The 24,518-nt window shown below is 44.6% G+C and overlaps 1 protein-coding gene across 8 annotated transcripts in view; it reads right to left on the bottom strand.

Annotated features, from left to right (window-relative positions):
- The window catches only part of ACACA (acetyl-CoA carboxylase alpha), a 280,148-nt gene that overhangs the window by 22,393 nt on the left and 233,237 nt on the right, over positions 1 to 24,518 (bottom strand). For all 8 annotated transcript variants that reach the window (XM_087883446.1, XM_060693230.2, XM_087883447.1 and 5 more), the window contains 4 exons: positions 23,892 to 23,988; positions 23,322 to 23,457; positions 12,641 to 12,818; positions 8,643 to 8,755 (listed from right to left, as the gene is read on the bottom strand). In XM_087883446.1, coding sequence (XP_087739572.1) covers positions 8,643 to 8,755; positions 12,641 to 12,818; positions 23,322 to 23,457; positions 23,892 to 23,988 — 524 coding nt within the window. The remainder of the gene's footprint in view (positions 1 to 8,642; positions 8,756 to 12,640; positions 12,819 to 23,321; positions 23,458 to 23,891; positions 23,989 to 24,518) is intronic.

The following is a 24,518-nucleotide window of genomic DNA, read 5'->3' as shown; positions in this document are numbered from 1 at the left end:
AAATGGAATAATTTGGAGGACCTACCCATTTAATCCCTCTGTAGATCTCTCCCCCCCAAAAAAACCCCACATCTCCTTCAAAATCCCTATTAAGAGATTCCTTCTCCACTCCCCACGAATCTCTTAACCCTTAAGGATACAAGTGGGTCCTCTATTTCGGACTATAAAAAGGACCAGTTAATTCATTAAGCCGGTATGGTCACTAAGTTATGAAGTGAGGCATCATGGGACTGCGCCTGATTTCGTTTAGTGACCGTTCGAAGGTACCAGCGGCACTGAAAAAAGTGACATGACCATTTTTTCACACTTACGACGGTTGTAGCGTCCCCATGGTCAAAATTTGGACGCTTGGCAACTGGCTCGTATTTAGGACGGTTGCACTGTCCCGGGGTCATGTGATCTCCTTTTGCAACCTTCTGACAAGCAAAGTCAACGCTTAACCATTGTGTTCCTGCCTTAATAACTTGCAGCGGTTCACTTAACAGCTTTGGCAAGGTTGTAAAATGGGACAAAATTCCAGCTGTCTGAATAGAAATTTTGGGTTCAGTTGTGGCTGTTAAGTCAAGGAGGTAGTTAGTCTCTCCTTGCAGGACAGGTGACTCGGATCTTTTAGAACAGCAGTGTCGAACTGAAATTCGCGGGCCGAATCCGGTTTGTGGGGTGCATAGATCTGGCCCGCAGGGCCGCCCTCGAAACAGCAAAGGACTGGCCCGTGGGGTCTCTGCCAGCAAAAACCGAGCTTGAGAGTGTTGCATGCAGCTGTTCCAGGCTTCGTTTTCAGCCGTGACGGCCTCCTGCAGCCCTCTGCCAGGGAAAACGGAGCTTGGGAGGGCCATGCGCAGCCGTTCCAGCAGGGGTGAAATCCAGCAGGTTCTGACAGGTTCTGGGCAACCGGTAGCGGAAATTTTGAGTAGTTCAGAGAACTGGCAAATACCACCTCTGGCTGGTCCCACAGTGGGGTGGGAATGGGGATTTTGCAGTATCCTTCCCCTGGAGTGGAGTGGGAATGGAGATTTTGCAGTATCCTTCCCCTGGAGGGGGGTGGGAATGGGGATTTTGCAGTATCCTTCCACTGGAGTGGGGTGGGAATGGGGATTTTGCAGTATCCTTCCTCTGGAGTGGGGTGGGAATGGGGATTTTGCAGTATCCTTCCCCTGGAGTGAGGTGGGAATTGGGATTTTGCAGTATCCTTGCCCTGGAGTGGGGTGGGAATGGGGATTTTGCAGTATCCTTGCCCTGGAGTGGGGTGGGAATGGGGATTTTGCAGTATCCTTCCCCTGGAGTGGGGTGGGAATGGGGATTTTGCAGTATCCTTCCCCTGCCATGCCCACCAAGCCACACCACACCCACCAAGCCCCGCCTACAGAACCGGTAGTAAAAAAATTCGAATTTCACCACTGCGTTCCAGGCTTCGTTTTCAGCCACGACGGCCTCCTGCAGCCCTCTGCCAGCAAAAACGGAGCTTGGGGGGGCTGCATGTGGCCATCGCGGCCGAAAACGGGGCCCAGGAGTCCATTTTTGCTGGCAGAACGCTCGGGCCACGACAGGCGCCCCTGACACGAGCGATGTCATGCTGGCCATGCCCCCCCCCGGCTCCCCCGAGTTCAGAGACAACCTTGATGTGGCCCTCAGTGAAATCGAGTTTGACACCCCTGTCCTAGAAGGATCTTCAGAAGGGCAGAAGAACAATGCCTTCTCCGTCGTCTCCTCTAATGAAGAAATGAAGAAGCCAACCGAACAAGCCTTCCCCTTGACCTCTCCGCCAAGTGTTCCTCTGCTTAGCCGCTAATGAAGACACAGGAACCAATGCAGTACGAACGAAGGTTACTTTGACCTTTCTTTCTACCTGAAGAAACCTAAGACACTAAAATATCATTACACGATGAGTCGTGCAAAAACAGTGCTCTTCCTGCCTACCCAGTCAATGGTACAGGTGGTCCTCGACTTACAACAGCTCATTTAGTGACCGTTCAAAGTTACAATGGCACTGAAAAACGTGACTTATGCCCACTTTTCACATTTCCAAACCTTTGCAGCAGGCCCATGATCATGTGATCAAAATTCAGATGCTTGGGCAACCGGTTCATAGTTATGACGGTTGCAGTGTCCCAGGGTCGTGTGATCCCCTTTTGCGACCTTTGGACAAGCAAAATCAATGGGGACACCAGATTCACTTAACAACCGTGTTACTAATTTATCAACCGCAGTGATTCACTTCAGAACTGTGCCAAGGAAGGTTGTAAAATGGGGCAAAACTCACATAACAAATGTCTCACTTAACAACAGACATTTGGGGCTCAATTGTGGTCGTAAGTCAAGGACTACTTGTATCTGCAGAGCCAATGACATGCACATCACAAAATGATGCCACTAACTTAAATACAGCTATTTCACCAATTATGGGACGACACTGCAAGCCATGAATCATCGTGGCTTAGTCATCATCATGGCTTGTTATGCAGGCTCATTTCATACATTTTAATGGCAACTGTTCTTTGGAAGACAGCATGCATAGACTGGGATGCTACTCACAAGGCTTAGGAGGAAATATATACAAGTCCTGGCTTATTTTCTAAAGCTGGTTTGTTGAAGCTGATCACAGTTAAGATTCTACTGTACACTATTCCCAATCCTAAGAACTAAACATGAAATGAAAAGTCAGTAAAGGAGAATATTTGTAGCTCAGGGTCGAAATGAGGGGTCCTTGGTGCTCTCTGAGCTTGGTTGTTTTCTTGCAGATTTTTCATTATCCAAACTAGCTAACATCATCAGTGTTAGTAAGGCAGGGGTCTCCAACCTTGGCAACTTTACGACTTGTGGACTTCAACTCCCAGAATTCTTCAGCCAGCCAATAAATCCATGGTGGGACAGTAGTTAGAATGCAGTATTGCAGACAAACTCTTCCAACAGCCAGGAGTTCAATTCTGACCAGCTCGAGGTTGACTTAGCCTTCCATCCTTCCGAGGTCGCTAAAATGAAGACCCAGATTGTCGGGGCAAGATGCTGACCTTGTAAACCACTTAGGTAAAGGTTCCCCTCGCACATATGTGCTAGTCGTTCCTGACTCTAGGGGGCAGTGTTCATCTCCGTTTCAAAGCCGAAGAGCCAGCGCTGTCCAAAGACGTCTCCGTGGTCATGTGGCCGGCATAACTAAACGGCAAAGGCGCACAGAACGCTGTTACCTTCCCACCAAAAGTGGTCCCTATTTTTCTACTTGCATTTTTTACGTGCTTTCGAACTGCTAGGTTGGCAGAAGCTGGGACAAGTAACGGGAGCTCACCCCGTTATGCGGCACTAGGGATTCAAACTGCTGAACTGCCGACCTTTCGATCGACAAGCTCAGCGTCTTAGCCACTGAGCCACCGTGTCCCTTAAGCCACTTAGAAAGGGCTGTAAAGCACTGTGAAGCGGTATATAAGTCTAAGTGCTATTGCGAAGTGCTACATCAACGTCAAAAGCTGTTGTCCATGAATGACAAAAAATTCCAGTAATTCAGCAGCCTATGCTGGCTAACAGACATCACAACCTTTTCCTCAGATGTACAGACAGTCCTCGACTTACGACCACAACTGAGCCCAAAAATTTCCATTGCCTAGTGGTTAAATGAGTTTTGCCCCATTTTATGACCTTTCTTGCCACAGCTGTTAAGTGAATCACTGCAGTTGTTAAGTTAGTCGCACGGTTGTTATTGAAGCTGGCTTCTCCATTGACATTGCTTGTCAGCAGGTCGCAAAAGGGGATGACGTAACCCCGGGACACTGCAACCGTCATAAATACAGTTTGCCAAGTGTCTGAATTGTGATCATATGACTGTGGGGATGCTGCAACGGGCATAAGTCACCTTTTTCAGTGCCATTGTAACTTCAGTGGTGAAATCCAAATTTTTTTACTACCAGTTCTGTGGGTGTGGCTTGGTGGGCGTGGCATGGCATCACTTGGTGGGCGTAGCTTGGTGGGCGTGGCAGGGGAAGGATATTGCAAAATCTCCATTCCCACCCCACTCCCAGGGGAAGGATATTGCAAAATCTCCATTCCCACCCCACTCCTGGGGGAAGGATATTGCAAAATCTCCATTCCCACCCCACTCTGGGGCCAGCCAGAGGTGGTATTTGCCGGTTCACCGAACTGCTCAAAATTTCCGCTACCGGTTCTCCAGAACCTGTCAGAACCTGCTGGGTTTCACGTCTGACTTCAAACAGTCGCTAAACAAAAGGTTGTAAGTCAAGGACTAGCTATATAAACAATTCCAGCACCGAACAATAGGACTTTCTCAAAATAACAAAGAAACTTGGTAGGAATAGAGCCCAGTGAGAAAGACTAACCAGAAGACTCTATCACATGTCAGTTCCATTTTTTCTTCTAGGGTCGAACAAGCTGGGTTAACATGCTAAACCATGGACTGTTTAACCATAGTTTATTGATTAATCACAGTTGCCAAGGTTCACCCAACATGCTAACAGAAATCCAAGAAAAAGTACATTAGTCTGGCAGGAATTCAGTTCCCGAATCCCATTTCTTGCACCTGTAAAGAATAGCACTTGGAAACACGACAGAACCAGGGTTAGGATCCTTGTCATTTGCCAGAAAGGCTGTCAAAACTATGACACCGGCCAATTTAGTAGAAAACACAAACCTTAATCAGTTTGTTTTTCGCCTCCCTGCAAACCTTCATCTATAGAGAAAAAGCAGATGTAGGAGATGACGGGCTGAGCACATGGGAGGGGTCAAATGCGTCATCACTTTGGAATCCGTTTGTGCTCGCTCAGATGAGATCTACGCACAGCCCACTTTGAATTCCGTTGACTCTTATCTCCCGCCAATTTGCCTTGACTATTAATAGTTCAGATTCTTGTTTAGAGATAGCATGGAATAAACTTGTACTCATCTGAACAACCCTGGTTCCAGATTCCTTGTGTCTGACATTAAACTTGGTAACAACGAACGGCTTGACATTTTGGATAATAATAACAATAGTTTGGAAACTCTTCAGTTCTGCCCTTTAATCCATATATGGCGGATAATATGATTGTTGTTAGTTGCGAAGTTGTGTCTGACCCATCGCGACCCCATGGACAACGTTCCTTCCTGTCCTCTACCATCCTCTGGAGTCCATTTAAGTTCACGCTGACTGCTTCGGTGACTCCATCCAGCCACCTCGTTCCCTGTCGTCCCCTTCTTCTTTTGCCCTCCATCTTTCCCAGCATTAGGCTCTTCTCCGGTGAGTCCTTTCTTCTCATTAGGTGGCCAAAGTAGTTCAGTTTCATCTTCAGGGTCTGGCCTTCTAAAGACCGGTCAGGGTTGATCTCCTCTAGGACTGATCAGTTTGATCGCCTTGCAGTCCAAGGGGACTCACAGGAGTCTTCTCCAGCACCATCGTTCAAAGGCCTCAATTCTTTGGCGCTCAGCCTTCCTTATGGTCCAACTTCCATATTTTGGTACCCAGATAATATGGTATCCAGTAGCAAACAGTTCCACTGGTTTGTACTAAATCAAAACCACATTTGCAAGTGTGTTTTTCAAGGTTAGCTCCATTTTCTCCCCTTCCCTACGTGCTTCTGGTTGACTCATTTCTCCCAACGAACGGAGCATAGCAAATATCCCACCGGTTCCTTACAGCTTTTGAAAGATTTACCCTGCCTACAGCCCAGGCACTTTTCCCCCCCACCCCATGTCGTTGCCCCTTTCCAGTTTATGCCGAGGCGCCACACTATGACAAGACTGAGTGACATTGTAATAAACACAAAACCAATGAAGATTTCAGTTAGGCACGCGAAAATGGATAATTAGCAGCTCAGTGTCACATTATTCAATATTTCCCCAACCTGCCTGCACTTCGGGGCCAACCGAAGAACAGAGTTTTGAATGAAAACGCAACCCTTTTCTGAGATAGCCCCCCCCCCCACTTCCATACACTCCCTACACACACCCCTAACCTTCCACCTTCTACCAGCAGCTGGGGTGGGGTGGGGAACCTGGCGCTCTCTCTCGCCATGAAAACCGCCGTTTGGTGGGAATGATAGCAGCCATCCAGGGGTTAACAGAGGCAGTGAACCCCCGGCTAATGAACAAGTTATGCAGCAGGCAAGCCGAGATAAATGGAACCGCTCTTCACTTCTGCTGGAGTCAGCATGAACCGCAGCCCTGCGGCTTGTTTGTGCCAAATGGAGTGCACAAAATATCAAAGGGCAGTGATCCAGAAGACGACCGGCTCTGACAAATTTTAAATTGGCCAGAAAGGGGGGAAAACACACATCCACAACAAAAGCACACACACACACACACACACACACACAGAGAGAGAGAGAGAGGAGAAATTATGCAATCCGCAACGTCCTCTGAACCTGAGCCTTCCTGTGGGTGGGTGGGTTGTGGTGGGAAGCCGATGCCAATGATTGCCCAACAGAGGGGCGCAATTATGATCCATCTCAGCAAAGATACTTATCAGGCTCGGAAGCTTTTAAAGCACTCGGGCTCTGTGGAGGGGGTGAAAGGGTTGGCCTAGGATTCATGGCCTGCTTTGGTGGGAGAAGCTGGTGGAGTTTGTGGAAATTAAAATACACCCTCATCCCACGGATCGTAGAAATGATCTGAAACCTAAACCTTTTTTTTTTTTGGTTTTGATAGCTATGCGTCTTTTCAGCTGGGAATTGTGCCATTTGTAGAAAGGAATGAGGAAGGAATGGGGTTTAAGGATGGTCCCGCAGCCGGATCGCCTGATCCGGTAGCGATCTTGGCCGGTGGTTCGGCCAGGGAGCGGCCAGTGCGAGGGAAGGAGGAAGCCGATTCCCTCTTTCTTCTCTCTGCTCCTTCTCCTTCCCTTGTGCCGGCCACTCCGTTGTCCATTTCTCCATTGCAGCGCAGCGCCCAGGATCCACTTTGATAGCGGGGGCAGGGGTATAATTTAACAACCGGTTCGCCCAGGGTCAGGTTGGCCATTGTAGGAGGCTCGTCTCACATGTGCAGTGGAGCTAGAGGACAGGGATGGGCCACGCCTCCCACGTCAGCCAACCTGACAAGTGGTGCGTTGCTCCCGGTTCAGCCCGGTTCGCAAGAACCAGCAGTAAAACCAGCAGGAGGCTCCGCCCACATACCCAGATGTCGTCATAGGTGATCTGCGTATGTGCAGAAGCGCGGGCACAATGCAAACCGGTAGTAAAGGTAAGTAGAACCCACCCCTGAACCTGAACCTGGGCGAACCGGTTGTTAAATTATTTGAATCCTACCACTGGTTACAACCATGGACGTCTTCCAAGAATTAATCTTGGAGGTTCTGTTAGGAGAACAGGACCAATTTCATCATAGGAAATCTCTCTGAGTCGTATTTTTATACGTGACAGATGTTGGAAATCCAAGGGCTACCCCTTCTCTTTCGTACACAGGGGAGTGACCCTTCAAAGACCGCCATTTATCATCTGCAATTTTTTATGTCCTTTCATTAAAAATAATTTCACTGTGTTAACAATCTTCTGCCTGACTGATCAGTGACATCCTTTAAAATCAATGAATACATCCAGTGATTCTATGTGCTGTTTCCATTTCACCCCCTCCCTTCTCAAGCCCACTCATTGTTGGGTTCTGTTTTGGGTTTTTTGGTGGCTGTTTACCCATCCAAACATAGTGGTAAAACATGGCTTTATTTCTTAGGCAGCGTAAGTTTGATTTATGAGCAGAAAAAAAACAGTACATACGTAAAATGCAAATGCACATATACAGTTGCATATGTTGCATATCCCTGTTCCTTAGCATTTAATAAAAATCTGTAAATTTAAATCACCTTTTCTTATTCAACGTCAAAATTATTTTATGAACCAGGTGCTAAGCTGGATGAATTCTGACCACATGACCATGGGAATGCTGCGATGGTCATAAGTCTAAAAAATTGGTTGTAAGTCACTTTTTTCAGTGTCTGTGGAGATTCTCAGTCATCCAGCTCATGATTGTCCCAAAGGTGCTTTTTCAAGAGGCAACTGGACTTTCTGGTTTTTCTTTGAAGACGTTTCGCTTCTCATCCAAGAAGCTTCTTCAGCTCTGACTGGATGGTAGGGAATGGAAGGATTTATATGCCTTGCAGACAGCTGGTCATTTGCATCTTTTTAGAGAGTCGTTGAGGCTGCTTGGAGGCTTCTCTGTGTCCTTAAGGTCACCTGAGTAGTGCAAAATGGGTGTGGAACCCTCTTGGAGCTGCTGAAAGGACTGTGCTGTGGAGCTGTGTTTTCTGCAGGATGTTTTTCTCTGCCCTGTGAAGCAACAGTGAGGGGACACAGGGGAGAAAACATCCTGCAGAAAGCACAGCTCCACAACACAGTCCTTTCAGCAGCTCCAAGAGGGATCCACATCCATTTGCACTACTCAGGTTGACTCTGAGATGCAGACAAACCTCCTAGTGGCCTTAAGGGCTGTCTAAAAGAATGCAAATGACCAGCTGTCTGCAAGGAGTATAAATCCTTCCATTCCCCACCATGCGGTCAGAGCTGAAGAAGCTTCTTGGATGAGAAGCGAAACGTCTTCAAAGAAAAATAAGGAAGTCCAGTTGCCTCTTGAAAAAGCAGCTTTGGGACTTTTCTTCAGTGCCACTGAACAGTTACTAAACGACCTGTTGTAAGCCAAGGACTATCTGACATAAGCAACCCACCAAGACTTACCAAGTCGCTCTGCCAGCCCCATATAGATGGGATCCACACGCCTCATGGTTTTTACTAAGTCTTTCTTTCGGAATTTGATTTCCACTGTCCCTTCAGGTTCCAAAACGCCACCTCTGAAAAAAAAGATGTTTTAACAGAAATTAGCATACAAAACATTGAGGGGGTAGGCAGAACATAAAGACCCCTAAGCAGCCTTTTAGAAATTCTGACCTCTTTAAAAACTGTCCTAGCTGTTATCTCAAAGGTGCTTTTTTTCAAGAGGCAACTGGACTTTCTTTGATGACGTTTCACTTCTCATCCAAGAAGCTTCTTCAGCTCCCACTGGATGGTGGGGAATGGAAAGATTTCTATTCCATTTATAGTTCTATTCCATTCCCCACCATCCAGTCAGAGCTGAAGAAGCTTCTTGGATGAGAAGTAAAACGTCTTCAAAGAAAAACCAGAAAGTCCAGTTGCCTCTTGAAGGAGCAACCTTTGGGACAACCATGACCTGGATGACTGAGAATCTCCATAGATATCTCCTAGCTGTTAATGGAAGAAACAAAGTCTGAAAGAATGGATTAAAACATGTCAGCATAGAACAAGCTGAGCCAGTTAGAAAGGAAGCTGAAAAAAAGAAAACATCGCTAAAAAAAAATCCTAACAGTGACATAATGATTAGAATGCAGTACTGCAGGCTACTTCTGCTGACTGCTGGCTGCCTGCAATTTGGCAGTTCAAATCTCACCAGGCTCAAGGTTGATTCGGCCTTCTATCCTTCCGAGGTGGGTAAAATGAGGACCCAAATTGTTGGGGGCCATATGCTGACTCTGTAAACCGCTTAGAGAGGGCTGTAAAGTACTTTATTTAATATAAAGTGCTGTTGCTATTGCTAAAACCTTGAAGAAAACCAGGTAAAGAAGGGAACTAAGTTGAAATTTATACTTTATATTTATTTGAATTAGCCAGACAACTTTCACTGTAAAATTGAAGATTTGAAGCCTGGTGGCTCAGCAAACTGATAGCATTGTGATTAACACCAGCTGTCTGCAATTACTGTAAGTTCGAATCTCACCAGGCTCAAGGTTGACTCAGCCTTCCATCCTTTCTAAGGTAGGTAAAATGAGGACCCAGTTTGTGGAGGCAATAAGCTGACTTTGTATAAATATACAAAAGTATGAAGGCTATTGCGTAACGCATTGTAAGCCGCCCTGAGTCTCCGGAGAAGGGTGGCATATAAATCAAATTAAAAAAAAAAAGGAAGGGGGGAAAAATCCTAATAAACAGAAGGAATGTTTTTAAGCTGCTGGAAACTTCACAAAATGAAGCATGCTAAGAACCTAAAGTGAGATAAAAGCATATTTTAATAATCAAAGTACAGATATAAATGCTATGTCCTTCTAGTAAACTAGCCTTACATTGTACATTTAAACTAGCCTTACCTTGTACAAGGGAACAGATAGGGGAATCATTGTGTACATATACTACATCAGTGGTGGGTTGCTACGGGTTCGCGCAAATCAGAGCAGCGGATGTCATCAAATACAATCCGCGCATGCATAGATGTGGTGTGCATGTGAGCGAACCGGTAGCAAAGCTAAATGAAACCCACCCCTGTACTACATACAGGTAATCCTTGATTTATGACTACAATTGAAGCCAAAATTTCTGTTACTAAGCAAGACAGAGTTCTGTCCCATTTTGCAACCTTTCTTGCCACAGTTGTTAAGTGAATCAATGCAGTTCAGTTAGTAACACTCCTATCTCTGCTGTTCCTTGAAACTACAAGCAATTGGCTGAAATTTGAGAACAGCTGGGGGATGATGTACTTTTTTTTTTAACCTCTTTCTATACCCTTGAAAAAATAACTAGCAGATTTCAGTTTCTTTTGGAGATAATAAAGACAATATTGTTGCTTTTTTATAGTACATTAGGCAAGTTGCTTGGCTGTCCCCATATGTGCGTTATATTGATAATGATTATGTTGTTTTGGGTTAGTTTTATGAGATGTATTAATGGTTATGGAGCATAATGTTATGAGTAGTTAGTTATAATTTAGATCTTAAATGTTGTTTTATGATTCGTACCGAGACTTAAGCATTTTAAATATGATAAGATTAGTTCTAATTTTCTTTTTCATTTTTTGCAACAATAAAGTATTGGAAAGAAATTTCATCAAGGGATGTAGGACTGTCTGTCTGTCTCTCTTTCTGTCTGTCTGTCTATCTGTTCGTTAGCTAGAATTCTCTCTGAAAACTGAAGGGAATGCATCTAAAATTAACGTGGAGGAAGAAACTGGAAAAATAAAGACAGGATATGAGCCAGCCGTGTGCAGCAGCTGCCAAAAAAGCCAACACAGTTCTGGGCTGCATAAACAGAGGGATAGAATCAAGAAGAGGGAGTCAAGCTATTCTCCAAAGCACCTGAGGGCAGGACAAGAAGCAATGGGTGGAAATTAATCAAGGAGAGAAGCAACTTAGAACTAAAGAGAAATTTCCTGACAGTTAGAACCAGTGGTGGGTTGCTACCAGTTCGTCCCGGATCGGGTGAAGCACGTGCATGGTTGAAACCCACCCCTGGACTGGTCCTTGCACTTATGACTGTCTTGTGGATGCTTGGTAACCAAATATATATTTACAATAGTTCCAGCATCCTGGGGTCATGTGATCACCATCTGCAACTTTTCTAGCGGGTTTAAAGAAACAGCCACAATAAACTCAGCGATTGTTTCTGTAGTTCTGATAAAGGACTAACAGAAAGTTGATTGCAAGGATTCAGGGGTTAGTGTGATGAACTGCCACGAAGTCTGTGTGGGTCCATATCAAATATTAGTGATAACTGCTACAAAACATTGCAGGTACTCTGGCTTCATAAGGATTTCAAAATAACAGGGTTGGAAGGTAGCTTGGAGGTCTTCTAGTCCAACCCCCTGCTCAAGCAGGAAATCTTACAGTATTTCAGACAAATGGCTATCCAGTCTCTTTTTAAAAGCCTCCAGTGATGGAGCACTCACAACTTCTGAAGGCAAACCATTCCGTTGTTTTATTGTTCTCACTGTCAGGAAATTTCTCCTTAGTTTCATGATATAATTTCCATGATATAAGTGTTGTGGCCCGTCAGCGGCCTGTGCAGCTAGTAGCTGATTCGGACAGCGAGGAGGCTGGTGTGGTGCTGCGCCAGCAGCCTGTGCAGCTGGCAGTCGAGTCGGACAATGAGGAGGCTGGAGAAGATGTGGTGCCAGAGGCAGGGATACAGCCAGGGCCTTCAGAACCTCCAGAAGCTCCCTTAAGTGAAGAGGAGAAGCTTTTTCTCGATGCACGGGCGCGCAGAGCTGCCAAAAGGCAGGAGTGGCTCCTCAGGAGAAGGTCTCCTCGAGAGTAAGGCTTGGGGCTAATTGGCCACTCCCTTAGCCTATTTAAGGAAGGATGACGACTGAGGCAATTTGCAGGGAACAACTTCGTTCACTCTCCTTCGCGTCTTGATCTTAGTTCTCTGCAAATTGCTTCTGGGCTTTCTGCCAACCATAGTAAGATTACGATTATTTATTCTTTGGATTCTTGTAGGCTGTTAAGAAAGTTAATTAACAGCCTTTGTTTGAAAAAGACTGTTTTAATTTAGTAAACTATGGTTTGTACAGACTTTGTGTGTGCTGCGTTCTTTGGGGTCCGTAGCTGGGGCAGAACAATAAGCTTACTACGGGTAAGTATAGCTGTTTTGTTAATTAACACTGCAGAAGAGCCATGGTGTGGCGCAGTGGTTAGAATACAGTACTGCAGTTCTGCTGACTGCCAGCTACCAGCAGTTTGGTAGTTTGAATCTCACCAGGCTCAAGGTTGACTCAGCCTTCCCATCCTTCCGAGGTGGGTAAAATGAGGACCCAGATTGTTGGGGGCCATAGGCTGACTCTGTAAACCGCTTAGAGAGGGCTCTAAAGCACTGTGAAGCGGTATATAAGTCTAAGTGCTATTGCTATTTGCATCTCAAAGTTATGTTAAATTACATCAGAAAAACAGACTCACCTGCTGTCCCGGTCAGCGTACAATTCCATATGTCGAGGATTAATGGTGGGGTCGATCACCACCCAGGACCCTCCTCGGAGTTCTGCTTGGGGTGGGATATAAACAAGGACCGGTTGCTTATATTCTCGCAGACCGTCTACGATGTAGGCCCCAAACTTCAGCACCTGGTCGTACATATCTGGGGAGGAGAAGGACACAGAAGTAAGAAGTGGGTCTCATGCTTTCTCCCTAATAAATGCCCCGCCCCTCACCTCCACTTTAACTTGTGGGGTTCACTGGTTCAAGCATTTGGCCCCAATCACTTTTTGAGAGAAGATTGGGACAAACTCATGGAAGGAAGAAATCCTTCCAACAGTCTTTAGACACGGACAGCTAAATCAAATGTGAAAATTGTCATGGAACCGCAGGGTAGAACTCTTCTCCTTCAAGACTAAATTTGAAAATGCAAGAGCTGGTATTCAGAGATACACAGGTAGTCCTCGATTTACGACCACAATTGAGCCCAGAGGTTCTGTTGCTAAATGAGAGAGTTGTTGTTAAGTGAGTTTTGCCCCATGTTACGACTTGTCTTGCCGCACTTGTTAAGTGAATCACTGCAGTTGTTAAGTTAGTAACACGGTTGTTTAAGCGAATCTGGCTTCCCCATTGACTTTGCTTGGGAGAAGGTCGCAAAAGGTGATCACGTGAGCCCAGGATACCGCAACCGTCATAAATACATGCCAGTTGCTAAGCATCCAAATTTTGGTCACCTAAGCATGGGGATGCTGCAACGGTCGTAAGTGTGAAAAACAATCATATCACTTTTTTCAGTGCCGTTGCAACTTTGAATAGTCACTAAACAAATGATTGTAAGTCAAGGATTACTTGTAGGGTTTCCTGAAGATGGAGGTCCAATTCTCATGGTTTCATGCCTGAGCAAGAGGTTGGACTAGACTAGAAGACCTCCAAGGTCCCTTCCAATTCTGTTAATCTATTATTCTTTTCCATGCAGGAAGGGAAAAAGGTCTGTAATCCTCACATAAAGGTAAAGGTTCTGACATTTCTGATAAGGCCAAGACCACTCATTTTAAGCTCAAAATGTCAGGAATAAGGTAAAGGTAAAGGTTCTCCTCACACATATGTGCTAGTCGTTCCTGACTCTAGGGGGCGGTGCTCATCTCTGTTTCAAAGCAGAAGAGCCAGTGCTGTCCGAAGACGTCTCCGTGGTCATGTGGCCGGCATGACTAAATGCCAAAGGCTCACGGAACGCTGTTACCTTCCCACCAAGGGGGTCCCCATTTTTCTACTTTCATTTTTTATGTGCTTTCGAACTGCTAGATTGGCAGAAGCTGGGACAAGTAACGGAAGCTCACCCCGTTACGCAGCACTAGGGATTCAAACCGCTCAACTGCCAACCTTTCGATCGACAAGCTCAGTGTCTTAGCCACTGAGCAACTGTTTCCCTCAATCCTCACATAAAGACATTTAAATCTTTTTTTTGCCATGGTTGTTAAGTGAATCACATGGTCTTTCAACGAATCTGGCTTCCCCCAGTTGGAAGCCCCCCAGTAAGTCATAACTGATGATAATGTAGTCATAGAATGCTACAACCGTCATAAATACATGCCAGTTGGCCAGTGCCTGAATTTTGATCATGTGACCACAGAGATGCTGTAATGTAATTAATGTAACTAAAGTAATATGTTTGAGGAACGGTTGTAAGGTATTTATCAGTGTCATCGTAACTTTGAATAGCCACTAAACAAACAGTTGTAAGTTGAGGACTATCTGTGCTTAATAACCCACCCACCCCCAACTTTGCTTTGATCCAGCGTGATCTTTAATTTATTCCCAGGCAAAGAAGAATATAGTAGCTCAAAAAAAAAAATAAAAAAAATGTTGAGGCAAAAAAAGAGGCGTAACTTTTGGTTTAATGTCATGTCTGGATGAAAGAAACAATCCTTTTGTTTCCTATAGCAAATGACAAATTTATTGCTAATTAAACAATCATTTTATTATGTAGCACTGGCAATAAACCACTTGAAACTCCTTTCAGCTAATTCCAGTGTTAAGGAAATAATTGCTCAATTCAAATTATTTTAACCAAATTAATTCTTTAGTAGACTTTTTTTTTTTTTAGTCGCGCTACATAATAAAATAATGGTGTAATTAGCGTGGCATTTTTCACTCCTGCTACGAGCGTATATTTTATGTGGAAAGAGCAGCCTGAGCTAAAGAGGGCTCGTTTGCACCGAGGTAGAGATTTAAAAAAAAATTAAAAAAATAAAATAAAATAAAGAGGAAAGGGAAGTTTGCTGGCAAAGAACTAAAAAATCCCCATAAGCCGTAGCAATTTTATTCAATCCAAGGCACCAACTGTCTATTGAACTGTAACAGCTAATAGTCACTGATACCGGCACTCAACTTTCTGAGGGGGAAAAACGATTTTAATCTTGAATGGTTTAAAATTGTATGTGTATCTGCTCAGGAAAACGTAGCGGGGAAATCTCTAAAAGGTGAGGGTTTATCGAAGGGGTCGAGATGTCATTAATGGAGGGAAAGCTGAATTTTTAAAAGCCTGTTTTTTCCTGATGCATGGATAGTTTATTACTTTGTTATTTGTTTAATGGCCCCTGTTTGGTTTGTACAGATAGTCTCAATAGGGGCACTTAGAACCCAGTTCTGGCTAACCCACATCTCACTCCATGGCCATGTGGCTGCATGGACTGGAGGCTAAAACATATATAAAGAACGGTTGCTGGAATTGGGTATGTCTAGTTTGAGGCCTTTGAACTCTGGTGCTGGAGAAGACTCCTGTGAGTCCCTTGGACTGCAAGGCGCTCAAACCTGTGAGTCAGTCCTAGAGGAGATCAACCCTGACTGCTCTTTAGAAGGCCAGATCCTGAAGAGGAAACTCAAATACTTTGGCCACCTAATGAGAAGGAAGGACTCCCTGGAGAAGAGCCTAATGCTGGGAAAGACTGAGGGCAAAAGAAGAAGGGGACGGCAGAGAACGAGGTGGCTGGATGGAGTCACCGAAGCAGTAGGCATGAGCTTAAATGGACTCCAGAGGATGGTAGAGGACAGGAAGGCCGGGAGGAACGTTGTCCATGGGGGTCGCAATGGGTCGGACACGACTTCGCAACTAACAACAACAACAAAAAGTTTAATGAAAAGAACTAGGGGTGACGTGATAGCAGTCTTCCAATATCTAGGGGCTGCCACAAAGAAGAGGGAATCATGCTATTCTCCAAAGCACTTAAAGGCAAAACAAGAAGCAATGGGTGGAAACTAATCAAGGAGAGAAGCAACCTAGAGCTAAGGAGAAATTTCCTGACAATTAGAAAAATTAACCGATGGAACAACTTGCCTCCAGAAGTTGTGAACGCTCCAACACTGGAAGTTTTTAAGAAGAGATTGGACAACCATTTGTCTGAAATGGTATAGCGTTTCCTGCCTGAGTGAGGGTTGGAGTAGAAGACCTCCAAGGTCCCTTCCAACTCTGTTATTCTATTCTATTCTATTCTATTCTATTCTATTCTATTCTATTCTATTCTATTCTATTCTATTCCCACTCATGTCGGTCACTCAGCAACTGGCCCCCATTTATAGCTCAATGACTAGAGTTACTGCAAAAAAAGCTCATAAAATTGAGTTGGTCAGGAGTTGATCCACTTTATGACATTCACAATTTATGCCCGTATTGTACAGGTTCCACTACTGTCCTAAATCAAAGATTACCTGTAAGCCAGGCTTCCTATTGATTAAGTAGCTCCTTGGATGTGTTTTTTTACAGTTTTATGCCCTGTCCACAGTCTACAGGCTGGGGAATTCTGGGAGTTGAAGTCCATGCCTCTTAAAGTGTTCGAGGTTGAGCAAACCTGAGCTATACTGCAGAGCTATTTAGAGCTAGTCCTCAATTTATGATAAAAATTGAGGCCAGAATTACAGCTGTAAGTCGTGCTGATTATTAAGTAGATCATCATGTGATTGAGCCTGATTTCACGACTTTTACGGCGGTCGTTAAATGAAACCATTGTTTGCAATGGACGTATTTTTGCCAGAAATCAGAAGCAAATGTAAATTTCCAGCAAAAATATTCCAGGGATGATGATGATGATGATGATGATTTATTAAATTTTTATACCACCCTTCTCCCGAAGGACTCAGGGCGGTGTACAGCCATATACCCACAAAATTTAAAAACAGTTTAAAATATATTTAACAGCCATAAATATAGTTACTGAGCACCCAAAATGCAATCATATGATTATGGGGTGCGGGGGGCAGATAATCAGAGCTTCAAATCTAGGTTGTAAATAGCAGGGTCAGTTGTAACTTCCAGCAGTCGCTAAGCAACTGGTCGTAGGACAGGTCCTCTACTTCATAAAAATTTGAAAGGAGGAAACAAAAGAACAGATTTTATCACCAAGCGACGACAGGAAAATATTCCCTATTTCTATCCATTGTCCAACGTTTAATTACAAGGATAACAATTTAATGATAAACTCCTTGCAATTGAAAAAGAAATTATCAACTTTCTTACCCCAAAGGTGCTTTTTCCAAGAGGCAACTGGACTTTCTGGTTTTTCTTTGAAGACATTTCACTTCTCATCCAAGAAGCTTCTTCTGCTCTGACTGGATGGTGGGAAATGGAGCCTGGATAGCTCAACAGACTAAAAGCCTGTTATTAAAATTCAGCTGTCTGCAATTATTGCAAGTTCGAATCTCCCCAGGCTCAAGGTTGACTCAGCCTTCCATCCTTTCTAAGGTAGGTAAATTGAGGACCCAGTTTGTGGGGGCAATAAGCTGACTTTGTATAAAATATACAAAAGGATGAAGGCTATTGCTTAACACATTGTAAGCCGCCCTGAGTTTCCGGAGAAGGGCGGCATATAAATTTAATTTAAAAAAAAATGGAAGGATTCTAGTCAGAGCTGAAGAAATTTCTTGGATGAGAAGCGAAACGTCTTCAAAGAAAAACCAGAAAGTCCAGTTGCCTCTTGAAAAAAGCACCTCTGGGGCAACCATGACCTGGGTGACTAAGAATCTCCATAGATATCAAGTTTCTTAGCTTCCCTATAAACTAAGGCGGAAGTGGCACAGTGGTTAGAATGTAGTATTGCAGGTTAACTCTGCCCACTGCCAGTAGTTCAATCCTGACCGGCTCAAGGTTGACTCAGCTTTCCATGCTTCCGAGGTGGGTAAAATGAGGGCCCAGATTGTTGGGGGCAAGAGACTGACTCTGTAAACCGCTTAGAGAGGCTTATAAAAGCACTATGAAGCGATATATAAATCTAAATGCTATTGTTACTGCTAAGTGGTATAAACACCCATTCCCACCCACCCCACTTTTCAGTCCCGAAATGGCTGTCTTCCTCTTTCACCCATGCCTGTCCATTTTAGACTACATTCAAAGCTGGAATTAACCTCAGTTGTATTGATAAGAGTCCTGAAGTACTGAAGGGAAAAACAAACAAACAAACAACGAAAAACAAAAATGCACCAAATAGGACACGCTTAACAATCATATAGAAAACATGCTAAATTCATTACTTTTGGCTCTGCTGCTGTACAATCAGTGTTGTTGATTCTTTCTTTAAAGTCTTTTTTTAAAAATTCTGATTAAAGTCTCTGGTAACTGTTCCTTTTTATTGTTATTTATAACCTGTCTCAGAGGGTGGTGCGGTGGAAAAAAAAAGGGGTAACATGAAAAACCCACAGCGAACGACCCCATAGCGCTGCCAGCAAGGCGGTTTAATATCGCTGGGATTTGCATCTTATCAACCCCATTCACGCTGGGCCCGAGACCCCGGTGCTAATTTCCAGTAAATTTCACGCTTGATGTCTCACTGTTGTGGGTCACTGGCAGTTCGTCTAAATAAGCCAGTGCCTCCATCTAAATATTCAAGGCGCGTTTTAACACACACACACACAAAATCATTTTAATTTTTGCAATAGGCTTTGTAGCTGGCTGGAATGCTTCTAGAAGAAGGCAGCCGTTCCCTTCTCAATGTGATTTTATTTATTGTACAGAATTGTATCTGGATGGGGATATAAATACATGCGCGGAAGCCAATGTGTATGGATGGCAAACACACACACGCCCCAGTCTAAATTAGACCCCCTGCACTGACTTGTAAAGAATTTCCCCCTTCCTCCACTAATGTCAATTCTCAACATGGCAAAAGCTCCCTCTAATCTTTTCCTTCTCATTACACACAATTTTAGAGTCATTTTACCCACAGTGCAGCCGTTTCTTAGCAATGTGTGTACATATGCATGTATTTGTGTGTTCTTAGGCTCACCAAGGGGTGCTATAATTGTTTATTTTCATTCCCGGCTTAATCCTTTCCTGCTTCTCCTTGTAGCCCGACTAACACGGAAACTAAAATTGCAAACAACTCTCCAAGGGGGGAAACGGCGAGATTGACAACACGAGCCTGGAGTTTTTATACCTGCCTGTGCTGGATAATATCTAAGTAGGAAGTTGTTGGGTTTTTTTTTTTTTTAAGGGGCAAGGCAAAACCTTGGGAGTGATGGCTTTTCATGCAGAGAATCTATTAGATCCCCCAAACCACTCTGCTGGTTCCTGGCCCCTGTTGAGTTTCAGACTGCAGGTTACTCCGGTGATTTGAGAGCAAGGGGGTACTGTTTTTTGACCAGCCACCGATCAACCTTCAATTTTCCTTCTTCTTGTTAGCCTACAAGCTACAGAGATATATAGGTAGTCCTCGATTTGAGACTATTCGTTTAGCGACAGCTCAAAGTTACAACAGCACTGAAAAAAAAGTAACTTACAACCAGTCCTCGCACTTGCGACCATCGCAGCATTTCCATGGTCACGTGATCAAAATTCAGGGGCTTGGCAAACCAGCATGTATTTATGATGGTTGCAGCGTCCTGGGGTTATAACAGAATATCAGAGTTGGAAGGGATCTTGGAGGTCTTCTAGTCCAACCTCCTACTCACGCAGGAAACCTTATACCAGGGATCCCCAACTACCGGTCCGTGGACCAGCAGAAATCGCAAACAAGTGAAGCCCCATCCGCGGGATGCAGTCAGCATGCAAAAACATGCCCCCATTGGTCTGTAGAAAAACCTGTCTCCAAGGAACCGGTCTCTAGTGCCCAAAAGGTTGGGGGCCACTGCCTTATTCCATTTCAGACAAACGGTTGTCCAATCTCTTCTTAAAAATTTCAGTGTTGGAGGATTCACAACTTCTGGAGGCAAGCTGTTCCACTGATTAATTGTTCTAACTGTCAGGAAATTTCTCCTTAGTTCTAGGTTGCTTCTCTCCTTGATTAGTTTCCACCCATTGCTTCTTGTCCTGCCTTCAGGTGCTTTGGAGAATAGCTTGACTCCCTCTTTTTTGGGGCAGCCCCTGAGATATTGGAAGACTGCTATCATGTTTCCCCTAGTCCTTTTTTTTTCAATCAAACTAGACATCCCCAGTTCCTGCAACCGTTCTTCATATGTTTTAGCCTCCAGTCCCCTAATCATCTTTGTTGCTCTTCTCTGCACTCTTTCTAGAGTCTCAACATCTTTTTTACATCGTGGCGACTAAAGCTGGATGCAGCATTCCAGTGTTCATGTGATCATCATTTGCAACCTTCTCAACTGGTTCCAGCAAGCATGGGGAAAACCAGATTCGCTTCGTGTCCGAATGAGTCACTTAATAACTGCAGCGATTTACTTAACAACCGTGGCAAAAGAGTTGTAAAATTGGGTATAGCTCACTTAACCTTGGTGGTGCAGTGGTTAGAAAGCAGTACTGCAGTTCTGCTGACTGCCGGCTGCCAGCAGTTTGGCAGTTCGATTCTCACCGGCTCAAGGTTGAGCCAGCCTTCCATCCTTCTGAGGTCGGTAAAATGAGGACCCAGATTGTTGGGGGCAATATGTTAACTGTCAACCCTGAAGCTGACCTAACCGAGGCCATTTTGAGGCTTCAGTGTTGCCACAGCTGAGGCACAGGGAGGTGGGGGGGAGTAAAGATAGCTGAGTTTTGTAGTCAAAACAAAATACTTTCTCCTGGGAACCAAGGACATTCCCACAGGTGGTCGGAGAGAGGAGGAGTGAAGTTACCAGGCAACCGGGCGACACCTTGATTGGACCATGTGACTGATTGTATGGGGAAGGAGGAAAACTTTGATTTTTAATTAGGTGAAAACCGCAGGAACATTCAGAGTCGGTTTTCACCAGCCTGTGCCAATCTGATATATCTAATAAACTTATTCTTTGAGGAATTTACCTGCCTCAGAGTTTTGTTTGCTATGGGTGTATTACAGTGGTGAAATCCAAATTTTTTTACTACCGGTTCTGTGGGCATGGCTTGGTGGGCATGGTGTGGCTTGGTGGGCGTGGCAGGGGAAGGATACTGCAAAATCTCCATTCCCTCCCCACTCCAGGGGAAGGATACTGCAAAATCCCCATTCCCTCCCCACTCCAGAAGGATACTGCAAAATCCCCATTCCCTCCCCACTCCAGGGAAAGGATACTGCAAAATCCCCATTCCCTCCCCACTCCTGGGGGGAAGATATTACAAAATCTCCATTCCCACCCCACTCTGGGGCCAGCCAGAGGTGGTATTTGCCGGTTCTCCGAACTACTCAAAATTTCTGCTATCGGTTCTCCGAACTGCTCAAAATTTCCGCTACCGGTTCTCCAGAACCTGTCAGAACCTGCTGGATTTCACCCCTGGTATATTACTTGGAACCCTGACACTAACTCTGTAAACCGCTTAGAGAGGGCTGTAAAGCACTGTGAGGCGTTATATAAGTCTAAGTGCTATTGCTATAGTGCTATCAACAATTGCCTTGATTAGCAATGGAAATCCTGGTTCCAATTGGGGTCGTAAGCGGAGGACTCCCTACATGACGATAAAATAGGAAGCCATCTGAGTGGATGGTACTCTTCTTTTCAGCCCAATTTGTTTTATTTTTCGGAGCCCGGGGGAGGGGGGCAAAGGGTTACTGAAAATAGATACGTTTAGCCTCCCCAAGGCTTGACATCTCTGTTTTGCATCCTTAATTGAAAAGAAAAATAAGTAGCATTGCCAAAAGTCATCACTGTGATTCCAGTATTTAACTATTTGATCCTACGGGGTTTCCAAAGGTCGCTGGAGACCCATGCAGCATGCAGAACATCAAATCCTGATTTACATATTCTCTCCTATTTATGATCACTTGCATCTGTAAATAAAGGGGAGCCTCCATTCATCTCCGAGAAATTGCTTTAAATGAATCAATATGAAATTTGGCACCACAGAACCATCCTGAGTATAGTTAGTCCTCGACTTACAACCGTTCTTTTAATGAAAGTTCCAAGTTATAAAGGCACAGACAAAAGTGACTTACGATTGTTTTTTCCCACTTAGGACTGTTGCGGCATCTCCGTGGTCATGTGATAAAAAATCTGGGCGCTTAGCAACTGACTCATATTTATGACGGTTGCAGTGTGCCGGGGTCATGTGATCCCCTTTTGTGACCTTCTGACCAGCGAAGTCAATGAAGAAGCCAGATTCACTTAACAACCGTGTTACTCACTTAACAACTGCAGTGATTCACTTAACGACTGTGGCATGAAAGGTTGTAAAATGGGGCAAAATTCACTTAGCAACAGAAATGTTGGGCTCAGCTGTGGTCGTAAGTCAAGGACAGCCTGTAAAATAGTGGTTAAGTAGCTAAATATTGACACAGAAAACCACCAGATCGAATCTTCCCGCTGCCATTAATTAATTTTGGTCTGCCCAGTCACCCTAACCATTTTTTTTGTTTTACGAAACAAGAATAGCAATACAGATAGTCCTTGCCTTACAGTCATTCATTTAGTGACCAGATTTACTCAAAGACTACGTGCTTCCCTTAACAACTGCAGTGGTTTGCTTAACAACCTAAGCAAAAAAAGGTCTTAAAATAGAGCACAATTCACTTAACTGCCTTGCTTAGCAATTTCAGGTTTCACTTGCGGTCGTAAATCAAGGACTATCTATACCACTAAACCCAAAGGTACAACTGGACTTTCTTGTTTTTTTTCTTTTAAGATGTTTCACTTCTCATCCAAGAAGCTTCTTCCGCTCTGACTGGATGGTGGGGAATGGAAAGATTTATACTCCTTGCAGACAGCTTGGTCATTTGCATCCTTTTAGAGAGTCGTTGAGACCACCTGGAGATTTCTCTGTGTCCTCAGGGTCACCTGAGTAGTGCAAATGGGTGTGGAGCCTTCTTGGAACTGCTGAAAGGACTGTGTTGTAAACAGGAGATAGATGTTGCCATACCCCTCCCCCTCTGTTGACAGAGGGCTGCTCAATTTTGACATAGATGATCTCTTTGACCCCTCTTTCAAATCAGACCTTGAAGACACAGATAAACCTCCAAGTGGCCTCAAAGACTCTCTAAAATAATGCAAATGACCAGCTGTCTGCAAGGAATATAAATCCTTCCATTCCCCACCATCCAGTCAGAGCTGAAGAAGCTTCTTGGATGAGAAGCGAAACGTCCTCAAAGAAAAACCAGGAAGTCCAGTTGCCTCTTGGAAAAAGCACCTTTGGGACAACCATGAGCTGAATGACTGAGAATCCCCATAAACACATACCACTAAACCAATAATTCCAATAATTGTCCCTGTCATCTGCTCTCTACCAGCACCACGGTTTCTCACCATACTCCTTCCTCTTTTTTTTTTTTTTTTAAACAATAATCACCTTTCATTCCACCTGAGAAACCTCTCCAGTTGGCGAAGACGATCAGCGGAAGTCCCTCCCGATTAAAATCCTTGATGGCTTCTGCGGTTTTGAAAGCAGAGTCAGGAAACCAGACTTGGCCAGCTTGCTGGATAATCTGTGGCAGGGGGTGGAAAGAGGGAAGATCAATAATAAACCACACTCTTACCGGCACGGGCAGAGCAAGGTATAGTATGTAAATAGGGAGTAAACCAGTGGTGAAATGTAAAATTTGTTACTACCGGTTCTGTGGCTTGGGGAGGGGGGGGGCGGTTTAATGTGACTGGGTGGACATGGCCAACTTTTTTTTTTTTTTTTTTACTTTTAAAAGGATTTTTCCTACAACCTTAAGAGGTTGCAGAACCGGTTCGGTGATGTCATATCGTCACCGCTACCGGCTCGGGAGAACCGAGCCGAACCGGGAGGAACCCACCACTGGTCGCGATGGGTCAGACACAACATCGCAACTAACAACAAAAATCTTTCTCTAATTGTTATACAGATGTTTCCAGCCCCATATGTGGGTCGTCCACCTTAGAAAATAACACTTACCTTGGCTTCTGAGTCTAGATTTGCGGGATCTGCAGGAATGCTCAGTTCTACTGTCCTCGTTTCAACAGCAACCACTCCAAGTGGTATGCCACCCAGCCTAGTGAAAACAAAAACACAACATTAAATGCATAAGGAACATTCCCCAGCCTTGTTCAAAAGTCTTGCTTCTGGTTTTTAAAACCTGTGTAATGCTTAGAAGAAGCCTCAGACTAAATGGTTTTTATAAAATACACTGAAGATAAATAAAGGAAAATTTAATAATATTTAATTTAATATTTAAATTTATATACAGCCCTTCTCCCGAAGGACTCAGGGCAGTGAACAGCCAAAAGTAAAAAAAAAAAAGATTTCCCCGGTCAAGTTGTGTCTGACTCTAGAGCCGTGATGGCGAACCTATGGCACGCGTGCCACAGGTGGCATGAAGACTCATATATGTGGGCACGCGAGCGTTGCCCTAGTTCAGCGCCAGCGCGCATGCGTGCACCAGTCACCTGATTTTTGGGCCTTCCGGGCCCACCGGAAGTCGGGAAACGGGTTGTTTCTGTCCTCCAGAGGGCCTCCGGGGGGGGTGGGGGAGGCTGTTTTTGCCCTCCCCAGGCTCAAAGAAAGCCTCTGGAGCTTGGGGAA

The sequence above is a fragment of the Pantherophis guttatus genome, chromosome 1 (genome assembly GCF_059756535.1).
Source record: "Pantherophis guttatus breed Tessera chromosome 1, ASM5975653v1, whole genome shotgun sequence".
NCBI classification, from domain to species: Eukaryota; Metazoa; Chordata; class Lepidosauria; order Squamata; family Colubridae; genus Pantherophis; species Pantherophis guttatus.
This window is presented reverse-complemented; position numbering and strand designations above follow the sequence as displayed.